Genomic DNA, 24,981 nt, shown 5'->3' on the forward strand with positions numbered 1-24,981 from the left:
TTTGATGTGATGGCGATGCACTGTCAACATCGAGCCGAACCGACCGCCAAAGCAAGGACACTGAGACTTTCATGGTTAGAATACTCAAATTAATATTTGCTCTTGTCCAATCCATAAACTTCATTTCCCTAATTATGAAAAAAAATGAAGTTAACGTTCAAAAAACAAAAAAAAAAAAAAGAGATTGGATCACCCATCCAATTCGCAACCTTTACCGTTTGACTACGAGACTTGCTGCTGTGAATGAATGGCATAAATTGGAATTTCAAGTTCAAGGAGCAATTAGGCCATTAAAAGTCCATTGAGCTTCCTAGCTAAATTGGATCATGCCGAATTGATCCAGAACTTGATTAAGACCACTCTGTATGTGGATCAACTTGGTGGTGGTGATTCATCATCGACCTAGAACCTGAATTGAATTGTATTTCATTTTGAACTGTTTCAAATATTAACTCGGCAAAACACAACCTAGCCAGGTCAAATCCAAGAAATTTTTTTTAAGATTAATATCCAAAATAATATTGTTTTAATATTAGCAAAATGACTTGCTGATTGATCCATCAACCTGGATCCTGGATAGGATAAGAACTCAAATGAGGTATAACAACTATAACACTACATTAACAACTCTAGTCCACCGACAAATGGTTGAGATGATGGCATGGAGATTCACTTTCAATCTCAATCGCATATGTTACCCAAACACTTCGATGTGAAACCAGACTAGTCTGCACACTAAAAGCATGTATCAATTTAAACATTGTTTTCACATAATTCCTCTCATGTTCGAGTTCGAAACAAATGTCTAACTTTTGTTTAAAACTAATCCGAAAGGAAAATCTGTCGTAAAAGCCGCCCTTACAACATGTCGACCGTTCAGAAACAAATACAATCTCTGGAGCCGGGGCCAGTTGAGGTTGCTGCTGTTTATACCAATGCTTTAAACAAGGTTGAGCGGGAGGCAATCAACACCAAAGCCACCAGACCTAGCCACACGTGCCAAAATCACATAGATCCTTATTCGATGTCGATTGCTTACCATTCAAGTGGCAGACAAGAGCCAGCAATTATTTGGCTGTTTGCATGCAACCCTTCCATAAGAAAGTAATTTGTCGGTTGCACATCATACATGTAGGAGGAATGACACAAGGAAAGTGTGGCAGCTCTAATTTGATCCAGGCTGATTCCATTTTGGCCGACCTGGCTGAAGGTGTTAACCTCGGGTCGGAGACAGAGAAAGAGGAAGACTAAAGAGGAAAGTGAGGATCGGTTTGAAGGGAATTGGTGTTTCATTTGCAGAAATACAGGGAAGCCAAGAACAAGTAAACAAACAACAAATTATACATGTGCCTCGAAAGGAGACTCAAATGATTCTCTAATACATCTAGGGAATTCCACAAAGGGATGATTGCGAAAGGAAAGACAATAACTTAAGAACACACACCTATACCCTCTATACATCCCCCATATCAAAATCTTATGTACTAAATTACAATGGATTTAAGGATCAAATGTCATCTACTACACCCGAAAGCCGAGTGCAAGAGAGAGGTCAAAACTATTGAGGGAACGAAGTTCTTAGGCATAAGTTTACCCTCTCCCTGCATGAAAGAATTACACTTCTATCAAAACCCACTGATTTGCACTTCTTGAAAGCCTGCTTCTTCCTTGTTTGCTCATTTTGTATGCAAACAGGGTATTAAAGTCACTTGATGCACTCGTGTTACTTCCTCATTGCTTCCTAATTGTAGATTTTTACCGGCTTCTCAAATGTATGACGATTCTGCAAATTGAAGATAAGGTCAGAACAACGCTTTTGAGGAACGAAATTCATTATCATCAGAGTGCATGCAGTGCATTTTATTGGTGGTTCTTAAATCATCATCTGCCATTATAATTCCTACTATCATTTTTTAGTTCCCCCAATAACCTTGGCTATAAGCTTAATGCTTACTGCAAATTACAAGACAAGTAAATACCTGATTAGCAGCATATGACCTTTTGGGAGCATTGTCAGAATGCTCGAGTCCAAGATACTGCTCCCAGGCACCATAAATGTCCCTTCTCTGAACCAAACAGAAAATGTAAAGCATAAAATAATAAGAAAAGTTGTCACGTCAGTGCCCATGAAAAATGGCAGGCATGTGAGAGTGGGGGACCTGAAAACGATTGGACACAATGTCTGAGTCTTGAAGGTACTCGGGGCGACCTAGTGACAAAAATGCAAACTTCCACTGCACACAAAAAAAGACCAAAAAAAATTACAAATAAAGAAACAAAAGCTTGCATCTCCAGAAAACTAATCTGGTGAAATACTGTCTCAACCATGGAAATGCAATGAAATGTGAAAAGTGCAGATGGCCTGCCATATATAGTGCATCAATGATTACTTCTGTAATTAAATAATACCTTTGAAAATTCTTCATCGGGAACCTGCAATTTTCTCTGTACACGCATTTTGACGTCAGCTAAAGCCTCGCCCTCATGAATGACCAGGAAAAATGGTTCTCCAAAATTCTGAACCTGCTGTTAATATAAAACACAAACAAGCATTGAAAAAGATATGGCAGAAACATAGATACCTTGAAAAACAAAACATGAAAGTAATTAATAACTGCCATAGGGGAGGAGCCAATTAAAGCAAGTGCCAAACAAAATGCAGTTGAAATAAAATTTAAATGTACTTACCACCTGGTTTTGAGTTGTGTCTTTCATGAAATGATATACATGAATCAAACGATCATGAGGACCAAGGTTTTTCTCTTCTTCAGGTATCTGAGGCAATGTTTCACAAAATAGATGCATCATTAATGGAAACATCCATCAACAAAATATATCAAGGAATATGCAAACAAGTACAAATACTGAACAGGGAGAAAATTAGTTCAAAACATGAGAACTGAGAAAAAAGGTCTGAAAGACTTTCTCCACTTTAATGAAATTTTTTCCCATCATATTTGACAAACAAGAGATCATTTTTCCTATCGCTGCCATTCTATTCCAAGGTTACTTGGAAGCTTGAGCAATATATAAGGTGGAACATGAATTAGATATTTCTTAAGTTAGGGACTAGTCTATAGAGCATTTGAAAAAAGTTCGAATTCAAGCATCTATGGACTAGTGTGCATATTGATGCCTGTCAAGAGAGAAGAGTGGGATGCAGGCTTAAGCAATTCATAATTCCATGTCAAACTGAATGGTCAGCAATAATGTACTCAGATCCAGTTCCGCAATGCATCTAGCTTACAGATAATTATGTTTCAATTTCATCCACACTGAGATAGGCTTACCTCCTCTGCACGTAGTGTCCAGTATTGATCATTAATGTTCTCGATTTTTTCATTATGTGGAAAGATCTGAAAAGATGAGGTTGCATACTTAGAATAAACAAGACAACAAAGAGGCAAAAGTTGACATAACAGGTTAAGAGATCATGCACGCCCATTTGTAAAAAGCATCAATTCAAATTCCTAGGAGCTACAAATATAAAGACAGATCCTGTGTATTATTGATGAATATGTTCATGGCAGGTCGTCTTTTAGATTTAGCATAAATCTGAACAAATTCATACTCTTGGGGAAAACATTTCAGGACATCTCCGACAATATTCTAAATTTTAAAGAGCTGTTAAGTGTTTGGCTGTATAAACTTAAAGGTGTAAATTTAAGGTCTACACGTTATGAAATGAAATCCTTCGTGGTACTAACATCCCATATAAAACTTGAGGTTTAATCATTTTACATGTATACCCCCATATCTCATTAGTCCATTAGATATTTGGTTCTAATCAATAAATGTTTTCCAGAATGTCATCTGTTTGTTTTATTAGACTCTACCATAACTGTACTTTATGTAAGCTATTGCAGGTTTTTCATCAAATTATTTGTTTTATGTGCATCATTTTTACCACCCATGACATGTGAAAACATATTCTAGGCCCCGTTTGTTTGCTGGAAAGTAGTTTTCTTTTAGAAAGTGAATTCCAATAAAGTGAATTCCAAGAAAGTGAATTATTTTCTGATGTTTGGTAGTGTAATGGAAAATAAATTGAAAAACACTTTCCAGTATCTGGTTATGTCATAGAAAATAAGCTGGAAAATAACTTATTAATGTTTTATTTTTCTCAAGTTTATTAAAATAATGAGGAACAAATCTTACAAATTAAAAAGTTGAATGAGAATGAAATTTAAAAAAAATATAATTTCATAAATTATCTCAAATAAAATAAATAATAATCAAAATACTAGAAATCAAATCTAAAAAATAAAAAAAAATGAAAGATGAAGAAATTAAAATAATAATAATTAACATTTCATAAATTATTTCAAATAAAATAAGTAACAATCAAAAGAATGAGGATCAAATTTGATAGATAAAAAATTTTAATAAAAAAATGATAAGGGAAAAGCAAATAACAATTATAAAAATGAGAACCAAAGTTAATATAAAAATTAAATTTTAAAAGATGAAATTGAAAAATAAATATTCAAAACAAAATATATATAGCAATTAAAAGTTTAAGGACTAAATTTGATATAATCAGCAAATAATATGACATTTCTAAATTTTTCACAACTTCCGTAAAGTGTTTTCCACCCAAATTTTTCAGGAAAACACTTTCCTAGAAACCAGGCCAAATTTTCTTTTGACTGAAAAGTGTTTTCCGTTGACCAACTTTCCTAATAGCAAACAAACACAGGAAAGTTTGCAAAGTGATTTCCCGGAAACCACTTTCCAGGAAACAAACATAGCCCTAGTATATGTGAGCATGTGATGCAAGCACTCTCAAACTCAAGTAATTCAATTCTGATATAAAAACAATTGAGTTTGCAAAAAACTATTTACCTATAATGTAAACAATTCCATATAATTCAATCACTACATTACTTGCAACGATTAATGATTCAAAACATTTCATCCATTTAGAACAGAGTTCGCATTTCTAAGTGAAAAAACAAAGGGAAATAAGCATAACAAATCACAAGACCCTTACTTCGAAAGGCAACAACTAATCTATGTAATTGATATTTTTCAAAGTAAACAACCATTACAAAACAGGTGATACCTTGTAGATCTTGTGATAGAAAACCTCAAGCAATCTAAGTTCAGCACTGGGATGAGACAGCTCCACCTATTCCATAACAAGGCACGTGGTGAATTCCTTTGTCCAGAAAGAAAGAGCACAAGGAGGGAAGGACGCAATTGGGAAAGTGATTGGTATTCACATCAGTTGGCGCAACCTCCGCATGAGTTACAAAATAAACCATGCAAAAAAAGGTATAAACAAGAGGCGGATTAAAAACTTCCTCTGTCCTGAAAGAGTTGTGATTATTTACCTTTGTCTTAAGGTCATTGATGACATCACCTACAGTGCTCTGTTTTGGCAATCTGATGGTATGAATCACTACCTGTGAACATAAGAGATTCCTTGAAGCACAAAACTTAAAATATGCATATTATTTGCATAAAAAAACAATGAGTTGTGATTATTTACCTCATCCTTGGTAGCATGATGAAATGCAACCTTTAATGTTTTAAGGCCTTGCAGTTCTGGAAGAGGGATGTCCAATACTTCATAGTATAGAATATCAGATGTCTATCAAGCAAGACAAACATACAAATTCACTTCAGCTATCTGAACAGAAAAACAAAAGAATCGGTAGAGATCTGCACTTCTATGGTATACCTGATTGTAGTGCACCAGCATATCAGATAAATGATCCACTCCCCGGTACTTGATGGGTTGGGGTTTAGGTTGCTGGGAGTAACAGTTATGGGATGTAAGCCTAATTTTGGATGGGTCATCCAAGCCAAGATGGTGAGCTACTCTTTCCACAACATCATCATAAGTGTGGAGCTTTGATCTGAAATAGTTAAGAGTATAAGCAAACACAAAATAAAGACTTCAACCAATTAGTTCAGTTCCAGGATAACAAATTATAAATTCACTTACAGCTCAAGACAAAATTCATCCTCTTTTGATTTCTCCAAAGATCGAAATCGAACAACCTACAGATCAGGAAAAATAAAACCTATGTAGTGGAATACAAAATATGCAAAAATGGTAGTATTAATATATCTAAGAGATGGCAGCTCATGATAACGTAGTTTGAGCATTGTTGTCAAACCCAGCCAGGACGAATGGTTCTGGAACCCAGAGACTCGAGCCATGGACCCATCTGGGTTTCCATTTTAACTGTCCAAGACATTCACCCCAAAAACCCAGGTGACCTGGCAGGGTTTTTAGCGACCCAGACCAGGTATCCCAGTGAAACCAGGTCAAGACCTGGCATGATCAACCATAAAACTGGATAAGATAAAGTAAAAAAAACAAAACAAAACCCCAAAAATTAGAACTAAATGGCATCATTTTCCTTCCCATATAAAAGTGAACCCAGGGGAAAGTGAGCTCTGGAAACAAACTAATTCTTTATCACTACATTTCAGCTCACATCATCGACCCATTGTCTGTTTTTATGTTATAATATAAGATAGACGGTGGAATTAGATGGATACCAACACTAACTTGGTTGAGCATTCAAGTTCATCTCCATTTGATTTCTCATCACTGCATCTAGTCGAGTTAGGTTTTCTATGCCAATTTAGGTCTTCTTCATTCAGATTCTTTGCTGACGCTGTATACAACTCCTAAAACTGTTATTGTTAATGGTTTTGGAATTTCATTCTTCTTGATTGTGACCGTCCACTAGCCTTCAATAATGTGTTCTCCGTGCATTGAAGCGGACCTATAGTCCAAAAAATCTTGTAATTTTTGGTTTTTATTCAATTACAGATCTTGCAAGAAACAAATAGAGGGGGGGATCAAAACAAGAATATTGTCAGATACTTTTGAAACAAGATTCTTTACTATTTCCATTCTTTTTAATTCTTAAAATTTCATGTTGCAGAATAACTGCTCAAATCTTCTTTTTTTTGCATTCCTTTTACTGGCAAAAAAAGGGAAATTGCAGACCTGCCTGGTAGAACCAGTTACCCGGCCTCTTTTCGTGCCAAGTCTGACAACTATGGTTTGAAAATGTGCCATTACACCACATGCCAAGCAGCCAGCAAGCAGAATGAAAACTACCAAGTCATGGTAGTACAGAAATCAAGTTTTGAACAGCAAAATGTACTGTCAAACAGCATGGAAAATTCTCTCTTATCAAACCATGGCATACCTGGCGATTGTGCATATACTCAAGGAATGAAGGCACATCAGGGTAGCGGCACTGTTCATTGCTTCCCATTTGAGGGGGTTTCTGAAAACAAACAATATCTCCATCTTCAAGCTGCAAAAGTAACCAGGAGTGAATACCAAATTGAAGACAAAGTAATTTGCTAAAGAAATTAATCATAAGAGCTTCGCATTTAGAAGTTGATTTTATGTACCTGACTAGAACGAAAAGTGAGCCTCTTGTCAATGTGTTCACACATGACATTAGGTTCAAATTTTATTTCCTGAAAACAAAAACAGAATGGTAAGTTATTTGCTGAAACTAAATATTTGATGCCTTACACAGATGCTGCAAACAGAATTTATGCCTTAAACGCTGCAAACAGAATAGAGTTAAACTTCACACTGAATGTGGAAGACTAACCTCATAAAGTTCAATCTCCTGGTCAGGAGCAAAGCCAGCCATTTCATTTAATTTTGTCAGGATATCCAATGGTTTACCACTACCCTTCACAAACAGCCTCCCAACATACCTGTCATCAAAGATGTTCAGCAACAGTAATCGTGCATGTGATTCCTAACTACAGTGAATTGTAAGTGGGAATACCGGAGTTCCTCTTTTGATGGATCATAAAGTTTAAAGAAAAGAAGGATATCTTCTTTAGTCTTCTCAGGTGGAGGAACAGGTCGTGAATCCTGGATTATTAGAGAGATCAGTTATAGAAAGAGATCAAATAATAAAATCACCATACACCTAAAAAAGCATTAAAAAGGAATCAATGGAATATGATAAAAGTATATAACAAACCTGCCCAACTTCTACTTCCAGAAACAACTTCAGCTCTGCATTATTTGCCTTATTAGAAACCTCTCTCAATTGTCCAACCTACAATGCCTCCAGTCATTATGACAATAAAACAGACAAGTGCCCCCTAACGCTAATACTACTATGAGCACACATTTAAATATTTATGGGTCTGAACCACTCAGAAGCAGATAAACTTCTACAGAACAATCAAAGTTTATAGGACTGTAGGTTCAGTTTGGTCTGGTCATTTGGTATCTGGGATTCTCATTTAGGAACAAAAGAAACAAAACAACATAATGAATTTGGACATTTGAGAGGGACCTAAGATTCAATTTTCCATATCTCTGGTGTAACACAAAAGTTCTTGTTAATGGAGGGGCAACATCTATATTAACATGTCTGTATGCATAATTATCCTGAGAATCAACATGTATACAATAGCACAATAGCATCTTTAGCAATGACCAAGCAACACAGAGAATCAATATTTACTTACAGATTGTGCTTCCTCCTGAGGAGTCAGTGGCCGATTTGGACGGTATGTATGATTTTGTCGTTTTGCCCACAGCCAAAAACGTTGAAATTGCACTGGAATACCAAATTCTTTAGCAACTTCTTCCTGTGAAAAGAATTAGAATACCATCAGTTAGAAAGACCCAAATGAATGCAACTGCCAATGACAAACGTTTCAAGAAAATATGCAATCAGTATTCATAGTCTTCATTAGAATTTTACTAACAAAACAATGGAAAATAAGATACCAAGAACCTTTTGTACCATAAAATTGATAGGAAGACTCTCACAAAGAAGAAGATCCAAGAAAGAGTTACTAATACTTAGGGCCAGATATTGGTTAATTATGAAACTTGGAATTGGTATGGCCCTGTATAGGATATAGTGTACATGCACTGTGCTGGCTTCAACTTTTAGGATGGGTGCTCCATTACAGAATCAAAGTTGATATCCTCGCTGTTGAACATTGATGCACATGGCAGACCATCATCCAAATATCACTCAATTTGAAACAGGATCATGGGAGGGAAAATAATGAAAAATGTGTGCTTTATGAAGTGACTGCTCCCTAGAAGGAACCAACGCACTTTGTTATATGCTTGTAAATTTAAAAATATTCCAGATGATAGCACCTTTGGGCAACCATCAGCATGTTTGAGCGCTCACTTGTATGCTTGATTTAATAATATGCCAGACAATAACACCTTTGGTGCAACTGTCAGCATGTTTGAGCCCTCACTTGTGTACACTTTGTCAATACGTTAAAAAATTGAGAGACAAGGCATCAACAAAAGTGGCTGCAAACATGAAAATCAAGCCACGGTTTCCAAATAATAGATTAACAAAGAAAAATGGAGTACCTTGAAAAGGTTAAAGGTTATTTGTTTCTGGATACGGAAACTACGAACTTTGTCATGATCCACGAGATCAAAATATACATCTTTGCCAATCTGTTCAAGTAGATCCTCACTACGTGCAACCTAAAGGCATAGAATAACTGCATCAGTAATTGATTTTCAAAGAAATCTAGATCCTATGATATACCAGTAACATTAAATAACAACATCATTTAATTTGTGAATGCATCTGGGCAATAGGCACGTGTGAGTTTGAGAGAGAGAGAGAGAGAAAGATGTAACCTTTATGATAGTGTACAAGTGGGCCTCAGCTTTTTCCTTTCTCTTTTGCTCTTTCTCTTCCTGTTCTTTCTTCAGTCTTATCTGAAATGAAATATTTGCAGTGCACAACAATAACATTGTTTGTAAAGCAGGACATGAAAACACAAATTTATTAGATAAAAAATTTAATCAACATCTCACCCTGAGGTGCTCTGCAATATCCTTCTCATCCACGTTACAGATTACTTTTTCCTTGTCACTTTCACGTATATACACAAGCATATAAGCATTCGAGTATTTTGTAAACTTGAAGGGAGAGTTGTTAAAGCCAGGATTTGTCTGTGGTAACTGTTGGATAAAAAACAGGGGACACAGATTATTCAAATGAACTGGAAGTAAACAAAAACTAGCAAATATAATGAAAAATCTTACCTCTTCCTCACCACCATACTGCTCCTCTAATGCCCTTTTCACATCCTCTTTGGTTACCCGCTCATCATCAAATTTGAACCTGCATGCCAAATTTTTAAATTATGAGATGAGGGACACAACCAAACAAACCAAAATATATGATTCATTGCAAATACCAATCAGTAAAACTCATGAAAACAAGGCAAAGAAGCTACTTGAGAATATGCTCTAAAACAATATGCATGAAAATCCAAATTAAAGCATGCCAGTGAGATGAAATGGCAGTGGAGTCGATCTTGAGAAAAGGACATATACTAACTAATGCAGTTTCATTCAACAAAATGAAGATGGTATGAAATACAGCAGGGGGGAGCAGCCTAAGAGACTCTCATTTCCTTCCAGACTTGATAATTTTAAAAAATAATAATAAAAGCAAGGATATATATATATATAGAATGCCTACCACTGATCTGATAGAGTTGGTCTGATATAAGCATAGTAGTGTCCACCATGCACGCCGCCACTGTGAACCAAAACACTGCCAAAAAAGAAAACAAAAGAAAGATTAAAAAATAATGACTGATGTCGTTAACCAAATTGTATGAAAACATTTCATCAATAAAGAAGATATCAGCAGCAAGGTAAGGGTTCCATCTTGTCATTCAAGCCATACAATAATAAATGCAGCCAGATAGCATGGGAAAGTTGATACCTGTGAAGGGTGTAGAGATTGCGGACACTGCAGTCGGCCTCAGGTGATAAATATTTGCCATTCTCTCTATCCAGATCAAGTTGCAAAGGGAACTCATAGCGATCATTTATCTGCAGAAATAAGTAAATAGGTGAAGCACTATCTACAATCATCTAGTTAAACCCATAAAAAGAGTATCAAACAATAAGAGAACATTTCCCTTGGTGTACATATTGAAGACAAATGGGGTGATGAACCAACACAAGCCAACCATGTGCAGCCCATAAAAGAAAATAATTCTAGTTAATTACTAACCTTCACCATCGTATCCCGCATAAAATCATACTCAAACCTTTTAAGTTGAAGTTGGAGAACAGGGGGGAAGTCAATGAATAGGACACCCTTCCTAGCATCCTGAAAACATCCAAAGGTGAGCGTATCAGAAAACATCTGTCAAAGAGCAAACCCAGCAAAAACTAAAAAGGCATTTGCAAAGCAGTTTAAAAAAAAAATGTAGGAAGAGATGGACTAGTCAATCAATTGGTTATCCATTTTGGAAGGAACAAATGGAAATGACAAATAAAAAAAAAAAACCAAAAACACTTGTGGCGGCAAGTAAACAAGCCATACATGCCAAATAACAGCTTATTCGAACCTTTATGTACTAAAAACTAAAATGTAGCATTTTTATTTAAATGCATTTACAAACAAGTTAAAACATACAAAAGCTCAAAGTTCAAGAGTTTAAAAAGCATCTCACCTGCAATCCATGTTGTTCAGCATGATACTTATTGTCACCCTCAAGACGTTCCACCTCCACGTACTTATCAAAAGAAGCATAAACATCTCGACAGCCTTTGACATCAAGCTGAAGATCTATGATTATATATATATATAAAAATATTCTGTTAGGTCCACAAGATGAATCTCAGATAAATTACTATTATCCTCTGTAACAAAAATCTGTACCATAAAATGACTCCTTTCTTGTCGACTTATAGTCAACATTGATGCATTCAATATAATTCATATGGTGCCCTTCAAATAACTGTTGTATAGTGCCCTCCACGACAGTTCCCTGAACCAGTAATTAAAAAGGAATGCGACTTCAATAATCCTTCATACATTTTAGGAATGAACAAAAAAATTCTAAGACTATATAGCCCCCATACCTTCATTTTATCTTCAAGCTTTTCAGAAAGAACCCTATTAAGTTCTTGGACATCATGCTGCATGAAAGAGTCATATGTATCCCAGCCGAAAGACTTTGTCAACTCTTTTGTTGCTACACTAGTGTCACTGTATTGAAGTTTATAAAACAAACTCTGCAACGCCAGTGGAATGCTCCCTGATGGGATATCATTCTCAGTTGTTGGCATATGATATACAGCCTGCAATTAACATTTCATGTAATGGGGCTTGTGCATAATTTCAATAGTTTTTTTTTAAGAAGAAGAAGAAATCCCTCTTTGTAATTTCAATAGTTCAACTATGGAAAGTGGAATACACTAACCTTTCTAAAATAAGGAATATGATACAGCGTTTGAAGGAGAGAGTTCATGTAGCATGTAGCTCCTTGGTTCTTGAGACCGACATAACCGGTCTCCTTTTTTGAATCATGTGACCAGTAATCAATAACCCTACGAACAGCAACATCAGCTTCAACTATGCATGAGTCATTTACAAGATAACCTCTCCCAGGGTCATACAATTCCCCAAGTGGCATAAATGAAGTGAAGCCCCAATCACTCTCACGTGCATTGAACTGGTGCTGCGTGTCTGACAAAGAAACAGAGGACCATCATGACCACCTATGTCCCAAGGAAATATGCACTTATGTCCATTTGTTTTAGGACCAGCAATCAATAATGAATTTCTTCATGCTGTTACAAGGTGCATCTCCTGTTTCCATATACCAGGTTACATTTAGACTGCACCTAACCCAGCACTTTTACATCCTTTACCAATTCCAAGGAAACTACAAAATGCCATGTTTCTTCTGAACAGCATATTAAGCACGTTTGACCAATCAATCACCGTTCCAATGTCAAGATAATCCAAGGTTCATGTTTACAGACACCAAGCAACATGTCTTCTACTTGATACATGTCTCAATCTCTTTACCTCCCTTATTTATGAAGAAAACATGCTTCAATATAGCTGGCACAACCATATCTAACAAATTTGGATACTGAAAAGTACTTTTGAAGCATTTCAAATTTCAACATATCCAAGCAGGTACTTACAAGACTTTGGTAGACACCACATAAGTAACACTGGATGACTAGCTTACATTAACTAGCAAACAATGTTATTTGATAGGTCATTGCCTGTTACATTCCCAATGAAGTTCATTATGGTGGGAGGGTAAATATCATTGAAAGCCCTATTTTTGGACATTTAAACATGAAATGATCAGGATTCCAACCTATAACATAGCTATTAGCCATTTTGTCAATGTCAACAAGCAATGCGTCCTATCTTGTGCGCATTAGTTAAAACACACAAAATGCCCCCTGCAAGCAGCAATTATATTCCTTTTTATACTGGTAATATCCTAAATTAAGCATTTTTAGTTCAAGTTAATCACATAGACCAAATTTAGTACAAGCAGCCCTCTCATATTTTCCACCAACATATCTAATGTTCAAGACTTCCAGATGTCATTCCAAATGAACCTAAAACACTATCATACAAGACATGTGTGCGGAGCTAACAATATCAGACACAGATTTGATACAAGTACAGCTCATTTGTAGACAAGTAATTTGATATCAGATAAAGTTCACCAATGATCCGAGAGGACTACATCCACAAGAACCACAGCAAAATAGTGAAAAGAAAACATTAAAAGCAGAACATTAATTGAATGATGTCTTATATAAAGATAACTTAGGAGCAAACTGATTTGTCTGTCACAATACTGATAACAGGTTATGTTCCATTGATGACACCAGTTTAGAAAAGGAAAAATAGTATTGTGTGATTACGCAAAAACATGCACCAACGAAGGTTGTGTGGAACAGTCAAGATACCCTTAACGCCAGGATATTAATAAAGAATTTCAAAGGAGAAAAGGACAGTTCAAGTGCACCAGTAGCGGGACAATACCTTTCCGAATTGAATATTTTTGGTGAAGTTGATTGATGACAGTCAAGCTAAACTGCGCATATCGACTCCACCCATATGGCAAATTAGTTGAATCTGCAACATCTAAATACATGGATAAATGATCCACATTGTTCCCCTTTGGAAAAACCAGTATCCGCCTGCCACCACAATCACACAGAACTTCCATTAAATAATAAAAAATAGGCACTAAACATCACAAATAAGAAGAAGAGATCATTTTATCCAAAAAACAGAAGAAAAAAAGATCCACGTACCACTTGTAGCCTCCAACAACAAAAACATCGGAGTAAAGCTTCTTAGTATTAAACCTCGAAAAATTATCAATTGTCCATGTAAACCTAGCTGATGGTGGATCATCCACTGACTGTGCATCAACTGCCGTCGCTGTTTCTGCTTGTGCTACTACAAACAATTAACCGCGATCATAATAAAAGTCATAACTAAACAAATCCAAAATAAATTTCCATAATTCACAAACAAAAACCCGATTATCCGCGCACAAAAAACAAATCATGCATTAAGATCATACTTCAATCCTAAAAAAGATACGACCTTTACCGCCACATTACTCGGTAAAACGCATACAAAACAATGAAAAGATGTCAACTTTCTCAGGAACCAAACAGAAAATCAAGTGCACCTTCCATAGGCTGAGGTCCTTCAGTAAACTCAGTGTGCGGGACCAACATCTCATCGTCTTCTTGTTGCTACAGAAAACAAAAGTCAATGTGAGAGCTTTGGATCTGTTAATCGAAACCCTAGAGAACTAACCACGGGCAACAAGGATTAGAAATCAAACACTTAAATTAACAAAATTGAGAAAAACCCCTGCTGATTCAAAATTGAAATTGAAGTGAAAAAGATAAGGAGAAAAAATAATGGTAAGATAGTGGGAGATTTAATAGTTACGTCTAACGGAGGAGGAGTCATGAGAGTCATGAGTGGAAGATGATTGGTGACCGTCCGATCGAGGAATCGGAGAGAAGTGCAAAGTGAGAATTTGAGAGGGGGGGGGGAGAACTGAGAGGAAGGAAGATTGGTGTAGAAAAAGGGAGAGGGGAAGAGGGGTTTACTGTTCTGATTCGAGAGAAGGGCAGTCTTGGATTTTGTTATTATAACAAATAGTAATATTACTTAGAGGTGAGAAAAAAACCGAAAAACCGATTAAACCGAGAAAACCGAGAAAAAAATAACCAAAAAAACCGAATCAAAAAAAAAAACCGATTAAACCGATTAAAATTTTTGTAAAAATTTTCGGTTCGGTTCGGTTTCGGTTTCAGAAACCTGAAACCGGAAAAACCCCAACCGAACCGAACCGGTTCGGTTTAAGGGGTACTATAGTATAAATACAAAAAAAAACGCGTTATCTTTCTTAACCCTAGCCGTCCTTCTCCTTGCTCCTGAGCCGCTCTCTCAACTCACAATTCACAATTTCACATCTGTAACGAAATCAATCCATCTTCATCTACAGGACCACAGCAGGAAGGCATTCGTCATTTGTTATGGGGGGTTTGTAAAGCACTCCACTCCACTCCATGTTTTTGAAACGCTGCGGCTGCAATTCCTTCACTAGCTAGATCTACTTGTTTCGTTTTGGACATTCCTCCCACTTGAATCCACAGAGAGGAGAGGAAGCTTGGAGTTTTGCTAAGGAAGTTGCATTTGTTTCTGGATCTAAGCGCTATCATTTGAATCCAAGGATACATGTTTCGCTTTATCTTCTCTTCACTTTTAGCATGTAAATTTCTAGTTTTTTTTATATAAATTAAGTTCGATCATTCTTACAGTAGGATGTCTTGTTGTTGTGGTGGTTAATTGAGCTTGTTTAGCTTAAAAATGGAGGAACCACTAGGTGACGAGGGGGCTAGAAAGGTCCCGACTTCAGAGAGACAGGTTTTCCGGTTTTTCAATTAAAAAAACCGAACCGAACCGAACCGAAACCGGTCGGTTCGAACCGGTTTCGGTTTGAATTTTTAAGTTTTTTTAAATTTGATTTTGGTTAGTTTTTTAGTTAAAAACCGAACCGAACCGGTTTTGCGCACCCCATTATTACTGATGTGTATTCGGGGGCAGGTAGCGCTTTTCCCTTCTATCAATTTCTATGAAATTTATAAATTATTTTAATATACTAATATAAGGAATAATTTTTAAAAAATAAAAAATATATATTATTTTAATATATTATTATTGTTGTAAACACCAATATACTCATGAGAGTAAAAAAAATAAATATTTTTTAATAATTATAATTGTAAAACCGGATTCAAGATTGATAAAAAATAAAATTCAAATTACATAAAGTTGACTCAAAATAATTAATAATAATTAAAACAATAATTTTTTATCAAAATAAAATATTAAATAAATTAAAGATAGAATTTTCATTTAATTTAGTAAATTAACCTGAGTTATTGAATTAACTAAGTTTTTTTATTTATTTTTTTCAATTTAAATCAACCTAAACCACAAATAAACCAAGTTTTTAATTTACCCGTCAAGTTTGTCCAGTTTTACCATAATGATTGCAATAATGTTATTATCTATTCTAAAACATTCATTCGAGTAACATTAATAACCTTGATTGAAGTTTTTTTTAAGAAATATTCAAAATAAAATACCAGATGTACAACATTGTTATTGTATAGTATAATAATTAATTAAAGTTAAAAGTTTATATTAGGATGGATTTTTTTTCTTCGTGTTAAAGTGTATTTTAATGTTAAATTTGAGACTATCAAAAATGAACATTGTAATGGTAAATTTGAAGTAAAAAAAAACCACTTGATTATTAGTGTAAAAGAATAATTTTCCAATAATTCACTAAAAATCTAACTTACCATGTTTTTATTTACATGCACTGTTTTTTGTATTTATATTAAAAATTTCCAAGGCTTTTTTTTTATGAATTTATGGATATTGAATGCTATATATTCAAACACATTTCAGAAGGAAGAAAGGTTTCAATAAATTACTAGACAACTGTGAGTGAAGGGATTAATGGTGGATTATTTTAATTTTAATTCCACAGAAAAAAGATTGCCGGTAAAATTACAACATAATCAATCGAATGCTTTAGATGCATATTAGTTTAAAAATCTCCCCCATGGATGAATATAAACGGTTTGCAACTAGTCTGATGCTCACCCAAAACCCACGGCTTTAACAATATATCATCTACAAAGATAATATCTCAAGGAAAACAACCCAGTCCAAGATATTAACAAGAACATAGTAAAGCATAGACATTTATCCATGGAGATTATCTCAAGGTGCCGAGACGCGAGTACTAAGAACCACATCCCTCAACCAGAACTCGTGGCAAATCATGACCCAACATACTTTTGATGTTTGATTTTCGTACAAGACAGACTCTTAATCTCTCCTGTCTCTTGCAGTTCTTACTGTTGAAGCTAGCAGTTGTCTGTTCCGAACAGATAGTGTTGCACAGCATGAGAACCAGTTGGTCTGGGCTGATAGACTGGGATTAGAGCAATAACACAGCCAGACATTGTGAACTGTGGTAACTGATGGAGTGGACCTAAATCTGTGACTGAGATTGGCTTAGAATGGTAAAACCAATACCACAAATCAATGCCAAAGAGCACAAATAAAGCACAAGTGATCAGAATCTTGCTCGATGGAATTACAGTTTGATCAACATGGAGATGAATGCACACTTTCTTTGGCTAAATAGGATGTCTGCAGACTTTTAAATATGCATAAACTGAATGAAATGTCCAAGAGTTGAAAAATTCTAAAGAACCGGAGAAAAAGAAACGATCCTTCAAAGCAGCGCCAGCCATGTAATTCATTGGTAAATGACAGGAAACAGGCATGGTTTTTTTTTTTTTAAGTTGTAGCTACTCTATAACACTGTGTAAATCAATCTAAAACCTAGAGATCAGGAAACACAAGAGAAGCCTCTTCATTCGATAGCAGGGTCTGCAGATTTTGTAAAAACGAGAAGCCTCTTCATTAAGAGAAATTACATCATAATCCTTCTTGCCAGAAATGGATCTGCAAGATCGAATTAAGCTTCATTAACTAATACTAGCTCGTTCGAAGATTTTTGCTTTATTTTCTCTTTCACTAGGCAAAGGCTGTTAGTTAATTCTGACTAATCTATTCTAAAAAGAAAAGAAATGAAGAGCATTTAGCAATTAGTTTCAAAATAATGATACATTCCAATTTGTTTCTAACAAAAAAACTTAGAAACATCAAGACAAGTCAGAACTTGCGGCAAGTTGTGAAATCTCATTCAACTTTCTTTCACCACCGCTCCATTCACATTTCTATTGAGAAAATCACTCTTCATGTTCACAAGCTCAAGTTTTGGAAACAAATAAGCATAGAACTGCAGCAACAAAACAAAATATCACTGAAACAAACTGTAAATACAATCATTCAATTAGAGCAGCAAAAAATCTCGTATTTATACCCAAATAGGTCCAAGTTCAGGCAGACCAAGTTTCCGTCTCCGTGCATTATAAGCCACATTAAGAAAATCAATATTGTTAGCACCAGGAATCTCAACTGGTGACTGAAAACTCATAAAAAGCCCAGCAAGTGACCTTTCTTTTGGCTCCATATCAAGCAAGTTCTCACCTTTAAACACGACACTCCCTCCTGTTACTTCATAACCCGGATGGACAACGAGTAACGTACAAAAATTAACAAAACCCATTAAAACTAACACAATTAAATCCTTAATTCTATTAATCAGGATTAACACTAACATAAAGTACTAACCTTTGAAAATGTGCTCTTACCAGACCCATTTTTTCCCACAATAGCGTGAACCTATTCAAAAATTAAAAAACACCCACATGATTAATTAACTGAATTTCATTTCTTTATAAAATAAATCATTAATTATTATTATTATTATTATTATTATTATTAACTAACCTCGCCTTCATAAACCAGAACGTTTACGCCTTTAGGAATCTCCTGTTTCGACTCAGCAATCACAGCGGTCAAGTCCTTGACTTCGAACAACGGTTTTTTCTCCCCTGAATCGGTTCCAGTGGAGCGTGTGGTTTCTGCAGCAGAGACTGCCGCTGTAACCGGAGAGAGACGGCGGGTGGAGAGGAGGCGGAGAGAGCGAGTGGCAGAATTTGTAAATGAGTTCAAATTGAGGAGCAGAGCTCGAGACTTGAGTGAATGAGTCGAAGAAAAGAGTGGTGGTGGCTGTAAAGTTGGAGAAGGAGAGGAGAGAGTGGAGTGTAAAGCCATTCTCTTTTTGGAGCGAAGAAGTAAAAAAATCGTTACAGTGATCGTTGAAGACACAGGACAGGAGGAGGAGATGCTGCTGAAGTTTATTGTCGGATGGGTTTGGATTTGCGAACGTGGGGTATTGTCGGAACGGGCCTATTAAGCATTTCTTTACTACATCCTACACGGCCCAATGAGGCCGGGCTATTGGCTTATTATAAAAGGCCACGTTGCATCGCGGAGATTAATATATCGAATGTATAATCATCAAATCTAAATCCTGGGAAGCATCTTTAAAGGTTACCCATCTTTTGATTGGTGGGTTATACATATGTATATATAATTATATATGGTTGTTAAACCCAGTCAAGACAGGTTAATTCAAAGCTAATTCGGGTTGAATTTAATTTAATCAAATTAAATTAACTAATAATCTAGCTAAACTCGTCTCAAACATCATCAATACTTCTTCACTATAATTAATACGGGAAGCACCAAATAGAAGATGGTGTTATTGTCCAAGAAAAAATATATATCGTGAAAAAACAATTTCGTTCTAGAAACCGATATGACGAAAACACAAAAACCACTCTTCTCTGCTCATAATTTCCACCTTTTATTTTAATCTCTTTCTAGAAACATATGATTAAAAAAAAACTTCATTTTTTAATTAAGAGAACACGTTGCCTTAAGTTTATATATATATTGAAAAAAACGACACCAGCAAAGAATTTTTTTTTTTAAAAAAAAATCTGGTTAATTCCTTGGGCGAAACTCAAGTCTTAAACCATGGTGATTCACGATCCAGCCAGGTATTATAACTATCATTTTGAAGCGCCAAATCACTTTCCCGAGCCCAATTCTGCTTTGCTAGCTTGCTTGCGAGGGAAAAATTTGAGATGCCGGCAACAAAAAAGAAAGAACTGTTCCATCTTTCTTTTTTTTTTAACCCAACCAAAGCAGAAGGTAGTCCCAAACCAAACCACAGCAAAAAAAACACATGGCGTCACTGTCCTCTCACATTATCATTAGCCCATCGTTCTGTGTACCTTAATTAAAGAACTGTATAAAACAACACCACAACTTAATTAAAGAACTGTATAAAACACAACCCAACCCCAACCCAAGAGAGATGAAAAGGAAGCAAAGAGAGGAGATGAAAAGAAATCAAGAAAGACTGGCCTTTGAAGCAAACAAAACCAACCCTTTCTACTAATTCTAGTTGGTTTTAGTTTTATATATCCGTCCCACCATCACCTCTACAAGAAACCAATTCTTTCCTTTTGATCCTCTTCATTGGCCATGGCCATCGCACTATCTTCTTTCAACATTTTCTTCACATGTCTTCTTGTCTCTACTTTCCATCTGGGGTTTTCTTTTTCTGCATTGCAAGAAAACCATAGTAATGGCACTTATTCAGGCCAAATCAACTCAAACTCCGTTCTTGTAGCCCTTCTCGACTCCCATTATACAGAACTAGCTGAACTCGTTGAAAAAGCACTTCTTTTACAAACCCTTGAAGATGCCGTTGGTAAACACAATATCACCATCTTTGCTCCTAAGAACGAAGCTCTTGAACGCGATCTTGATCCTGAATTCAAGAGGTTCTTGCTTGAGCCTGGCAATCTCAAGTCTCTCCAGACTCTTTTACTTTACCACATTGTACCCAACAGAATCAATCCTAGCCATAACTCTTCTCTTCAACATCACAGCACTTTGTGCCGCGATAGAGTCAAACTCAGCAGTCAGGAATCCGGCGAGAAGTTAATAGATTCGGCGAAAATCATTCAGGTGAATGCAGTGGAGAGGCCAGATGGAGTGATTCATGGGATAGAAAGGTTGCTAATCCCACGATCTGTTCAGCAGGATTTCAACAATCGCAGGAGTTTGCAATCAATCTCAGCTGTGAAACCAGAAGGAGCACCAGAGGTTGATCCAAGAACACACAGGTTGAAGAAACCAGCACCACCAGCAAAACCCGGTTCAGCCCCTGTGCTACCAATCTATGATGCAATGGCGCCCGGCCCATCTCTTGCCCCAGCTCCAGCTCCTGGTCCAGGTGGACCTCATCACCATTTCAATGGAGAAAAACAAGTTAAAGATTTCATTGAAACCCTTCTTTTATATGGAGGATACAATGAAATGGCTGATATTCTTGTGAATCTAACATCATTAGCAACTGAAATGGGAAGATTGGTCTCTGAAGGGTATGTGCTAACAGTTTTAGCCCCAAATGATGAAGCAATGGCTAAGCTTACAACGGACCAGTTGAGTGAACCGGGAGCACCAGAGCAGATAATCTATTACCATGTTATACCTGAGTATCAAACTGAAGAAAGCATGTACAATGCTGTTAGAAGATTTGGGAAAATTTCTTATGATACATTAAGATTGCCACACAAGGTTTTGGCAGAAGAAGCTGACGGGTCTGTGAAATTTGGACACCCTGAAAATTCTGCTTATTTGTTTGATCCTGATATTTACACAGATGGGAGAATTTCGGTTCAAGGGATTGATGGGGTTTTGTTTCCATTAGAGGAGAAGGAGAAATCGGAGACCAAAAAGGAAATTAAGAGCGTTAAGGTTGCTGTTAAGCCACAAAGGAGAGGTATGTTCCATTGAATTTTTCTTGCATTGTTAGTTTCCGGTATCGGTTTTGGTTTAAATGTTTCGGCGGTGAATATGGCCGGAACTTAGAGGGCATTTTTACTAGGTGGCGTGCTGTTTTGAATTTGTTTGCTCTGTTGCACTGTTTTCTCAGTAATTGTCTGGTTGATTTCAATACGGGCCGATATTTCGGTTTTCAATGTTTCGGTGGTTAATTTTGCTGGTAGGGTAAAGGGGTTTTTTTTTTTCCCTGTATATCCTATTGAAACTGCCTGCATTGCTAGAGCCCATGTTGTTCTATTTTCCTGGCCTTTTCTGGGGTTGATTTTAATTTTAATGTTGGTCGATATTTCTGTTTTGTTAAAAAATGTTTCGGTGGTGAGTTCGGCTAGTACGTGGAGGTTTTGGCTTTTGGGTGAGGTGTTAGTATTGTGAGTGTCGGTGGGTCAGAGTTGGTCAGAGTGGCATAGTTGTCTTTTACCTGGTATATCTTTGTTGGGTCTTTAGTTCTTGGAGGGGTGGTTAGGTCTGTGACAGTACATTGCATTTATTTATTTATTTTCCTGATATGAGATTTGTGGGGTTTTTGAGTTTATTCTACCTTTTGTTGTTAATTATGGTTATAAAAATAAGTGTCATAAGATCTAGAGGTTAACTTATCACCCGTTAACTTAGAATTTTAAAAAACTTGATTTTTTTATTAAAACAATATTATTTTAGGGTTTTTTTTTAGAAAAAAACTCAGATAAAAAGTTGATGTAGTTAAATTTTGGGATTATTTTGTTATCATCATGAGCATGCAAAAAACAGAAAATACTTGCATTTTTTATTTGTAAATGTGGGAGGGAGGTAAGCCATCCTCCTCTCTTAATCTCTTAGGACAATGCCTAGCAACTACCATGATCATATTTCATTATGTTATCATCAAGTTTACAATTAGGTAACTTGATTTGTTTATGAAGATGTTGTTAAGTCAACTTCTGAACCTATTAGATAGCTTAGTAAGAATAAGATTATACATGAAAAAAGTGAGTTGTTGCCTTACCTGCTCTCATATTCTGCTCTATTTCACCTAAAGAATTCGTCGTATTTTTCTCTGGGAAGGGGCTCTGAACCAAGCTGAAGCAACCATGACCCTACAGGGGAGAAGATGTCATTAGAATATAGGGAAAAATATTTTTCTACGCTTTCATGAAATGGGCTATAGTTGGCCAAGCTGCATATGAAGGCAGTGTCGGCATACTATTTTAGAACGGAGTGACTAATTTACAGAGGGAATGAAATTAAGCTTTGTTTGGTATCATGGTGCAGCCATAAACTGCACCGCAGCAAAAACATGATTTTCAATAAATGGGCACTTACTGCACAACTCCAACCATAATCAGATTTCTTCCTTCTTTTTTTATTTTTTTCACAATGCTGACTCAAATACTTCTTCCAAGCCAAAAAAAACAGGGTGTTCTTGCTGATTTATGTCTATGATCTTAATTTGCATGCCTTGTCATTTGCTTTAAAAATATATATTGGGATGCTATTTCAGCATATAGAATACAGCCAATAGTAATGGGACCTTCTTTAGTATAGTTGGGGTATCCTGTCGATATTGTGCAGACTGGAAGATCCATTATTTATTTCAAAGCATTGAGTTGTTAGCCACACGATTCTTTGACTTCTTGTATTTTATCGAAGATCAGATCTTTATATTCCGGTTTCTACTGTTACATTTCTAGCTGTCAGAATGAACTGCAATTAATTCACAGATCCCCCATATGAGGCTTGCTACTTGCTGCCTGCATGGAGGAAATGCCATGACAGTGAAAATATATGAAATTATTAATGATATTCCTCCATGGAAGTGCCTCTTTCGAGTTTAGTATTGTTAATTATGTGTGACAGGAGTGTTAATACAAACGCATGCTGATGTTAATCAAGGATATTAGTTTAGCCCTTATGTTATTGTTGAGGGGTTGCTTTCGCGAACCAATCGAAGTTAGCATGTAGCTTTCAGTCGATCTGTATGAATCGTTGGTGCTTAATACTTTATAATATTTGGCAGGGAGGTTGCTTGAAGTGGCTTGCCGGATGCTTGGGACATTTGGACAAGATTCACATTTCACCACATGCCAGTAAATAAAGACTCCCTTGTACCAAAAGGAAAACTTCAAAGAAGGATAAAGGTGAAGTTCTTATTCTGATTCTACTTCAAATCCATCTGTGAAATTAAGTTTGATGTCATTGTTCCTTGTTTAGGGTTTCTTAATCTGCATCAACATATTTCAGCAATCTAACAACCAGTGAAAATCACATAGCAACCATTAGTTTAGGTCTCGTCACATATGTAGGGCTATTCCATGTGTTTAAAATCATTTTATATTTGATCCTCATTTCTCCATGATCTAGACTCATTCCAAGCTGACAGCATGTGATGTTGAGGTCAACCCCCCAGCAGAATCTAGTGCCTTGCTTCCATCCTTCACCTCCTAGACACTGACAAAAAGCACAATGACTTGTTACAAAAGTAAAAAAACTTGATGACTGCAACAATGGTAAATTACCATTCTGGAAAAATAAAATCGTGGAGTATTAAAGTCTATTCTCTTGACAATCGACTTTTAACCTATTTTTTGTTTGAGCTTCCATGTCAACAAATGCATGGGATTATTTATGTCTACCAGCCATGCAACTTGTTTCTTGTCCTAAACCTGAAAAGGGTCATAATTTACTTTCAATACAAATAAATATAGCTTTCACCTCAAGGGAAAAGGAATCTCAGCCTAAGAATTGAAGCTTGACTGTGAAATTGTTTATGCTCATTACAGTGTTGCGTGGCTTGATGCAGGTGAGCTACTGAGATCATGTTGTATCTGAATTTTCTTCTCTGCGAACAGGGTTCTAGTTTTTCACAGGGGAAGCCTACAACCAAGAGATGAAAAGGTGGGATTAGTAAGGAAAAGCATTTGGATTATGGTGTGATGATTATGTACTTGATATTTTTGTGTTGCTCAAATTCGATGATTGCATAGAAGGGAAGGGTCGCTGTCTTAAGTTTCAGATACCATTAAGAATGCCCAGGATTTTTTTTTTCTTTCTTTTTTTCTTGTATTTTTTATGCGTGTCAGATATGGTGGTGCTGAGCTCTTCACTGTTGGTTGGTGGGAAGGAGAAAGCCATGGAAGGTAAGGATATTATGTGGGTGGGCTTCCCACTGCAATAAAGAGAGTAGGCAGAAATATGTGGGGGTAATAAAATAAAGTATTTTCTTTGTGCTCGTGTACAATCAGAGGAAGGAAAATTGTAATTAATTTTTGTGCAA

General features: G+C 36.1%; 3 protein-coding genes across 12 annotated transcripts; 1 reads left to right on the forward strand and 2 right to left on the reverse strand.

The window, feature by feature from the left end:
- Nucleotides 1-1,323: 1,323 nt before the first annotated feature.
- On the reverse strand, nt 1,324-14,929 carry LOC133696268 (ubiquitin C-terminal hydrolase 12-like). Of its 3 annotated transcripts, none has more exons than XM_062118412.1 (32): nt 14,757-14,929; nt 14,488-14,554; nt 14,102-14,246; nt 13,827-13,984; nt 12,229-12,494; nt 11,888-12,106; nt 11,685-11,793; nt 11,476-11,591; nt 11,031-11,129; nt 10,737-10,846; nt 10,488-10,562; nt 10,046-10,124; nt 9,815-9,961; nt 9,635-9,715; nt 9,356-9,475; nt 8,479-8,601; nt 7,983-8,060; nt 7,782-7,870; nt 7,599-7,707; nt 7,390-7,458; nt 7,179-7,289; nt 5,954-6,009; nt 5,687-5,864; nt 5,495-5,596; nt 5,337-5,408; nt 5,066-5,131; nt 3,291-3,356; nt 2,689-2,775; nt 2,410-2,526; nt 2,160-2,234; nt 1,980-2,066; nt 1,324-1,783 (listed from the first exon to the last, which is right to left on the reverse strand). In XM_062118412.1, exons 1-32 carry the CDS (start codon nt 14,784-14,786, stop codon nt 1,742-1,744), a joined length of 3,348 nt encoding a protein of 1,115 aa, XP_061974396.1. In that variant the 5' UTR covers nt 14,787-14,929; the 3' UTR covers nt 1,324-1,741. The 3 variants fall into 3 exon arrangements, with proteins under 3 accessions (XP_061974396.1, XP_061974397.1, XP_061974395.1); XM_062118413.1 differs by having other exon boundaries at nt 2,410-2,523; nt 14,102-14,249; XM_062118411.1 differs by having other exon boundaries at nt 14,102-14,249.
- Nucleotides 14,930-16,930: 2,001 nt separating this feature from the next.
- On the reverse strand, nt 16,931-19,197 carry LOC133696396 (ABC transporter I family member 6, chloroplastic-like). 7 transcript variants are annotated; one of them, XM_062118579.1, is made up of 5 exons: nt 18,756-19,197; nt 18,617-18,647; nt 18,286-18,479; nt 18,086-18,201; nt 17,797-17,864 (listed from the first exon to the last, which is right to left on the reverse strand). In XM_062118579.1, exons 1-4 carry the CDS (start codon nt 19,080-19,082, stop codon nt 18,106-18,108), a joined length of 648 nt encoding a protein of 215 aa, XP_061974563.1. In that variant the 5' UTR covers nt 19,083-19,197; the 3' UTR covers nt 17,797-17,864; nt 18,086-18,105. The 7 variants fall into 7 exon arrangements, with proteins under 7 accessions (XP_061974566.1, XP_061974565.1, XP_061974563.1 ...); XM_062118584.1 differs by having other exon boundaries at nt 18,453-18,473; nt 18,597-18,647; XM_062118582.1 differs by lacking the exons at nt 17,797-17,864; nt 18,086-18,201 and adding an exon at nt 16,931-17,391 and having other exon boundaries at nt 18,453-18,479.
- Nucleotides 19,198-20,001: 804 nt separating this feature from the next.
- Nucleotides 20,002-24,981, forward strand: LOC133697122 (fasciclin-like arabinogalactan protein 17). 2 transcript variants are annotated; one of them, XM_062119495.1, is made up of 3 exons: nt 20,002-21,669; nt 23,725-23,845; nt 24,557-24,981. In XM_062119495.1, exons 1-2 carry the CDS (start codon nt 20,364-20,366, stop codon nt 23,796-23,798), a joined length of 1,380 nt encoding a protein of 459 aa, XP_061975479.1. In that variant the 5' UTR covers nt 20,002-20,363; the 3' UTR covers nt 23,799-23,845; nt 24,557-24,981. The 2 variants fall into 2 exon arrangements, with proteins under 2 accessions (XP_061975479.1, XP_061975477.1); XM_062119493.1 differs by having other exon boundaries at nt 20,006-21,669; nt 24,508-24,981.

The sequence above is a fragment of the Populus nigra genome, chromosome 6 (genome assembly GCF_951802175.1).
Source record: "Populus nigra chromosome 6, ddPopNigr1.1, whole genome shotgun sequence".
Classification (NCBI taxonomy): domain Eukaryota; kingdom Viridiplantae; phylum Streptophyta; class Magnoliopsida; order Malpighiales; family Salicaceae; genus Populus; species Populus nigra.

Bases quoted from the DNA above. Each gene is read 5' to 3' on its own strand.
- LOC133696268 (XM_062118411.1), bottom strand. From the start codon at position 14,786: ATGACTCTCATGACTCCTCCTCCGTTAGAC. The intron at 11,592-11,684 runs GTACAGATTTTT...ATATAATCATAG, and splicing joins AAGAAAGGAGTCATTTTATG to ATCTTCAGCTTGATGTCAAA. The intron at 10,125-10,487 runs GTAGGCATTCTA...TTTGGCATGCAG, and splicing joins CCAACTCTATCAGATCAGTG to GTTCAAATTTGATGATGAGC.
- LOC133696396 (XM_062118579.1), bottom strand. From the start codon at position 19,082: ATGGCTTTACACTCCACTCTCTCCTCTCCTTCTCCAACTTTACAGCCA. The intron at 18,648-18,755 runs GTTAGTTAATAA...ATTTTTGAATAG, and splicing joins TTCTGGTTTATGAAGGCGAG to GTTCACGCTATTGTGGGAAA. The intron at 18,480-18,616 runs GTAAGAGCACAT...CGGGTTATGAAG, and splicing joins TGTGGGAAAAAATGGGTCTG to TAACAGGAGGGAGTGTCGTG.
- LOC133697122 (XM_062119495.1), top strand. From the start codon at position 20,364: ATGGCCATCGCACTATCTTCTTTCAACATTTTCTTCACATGTCTTCTT. The intron at 21,670-23,724 runs GTATGTTCCATT...AATATTTGGCAG, and splicing joins TGTTAAGCCACAAAGGAGAG to GGAGGTTGCTTGAAGTGGCT.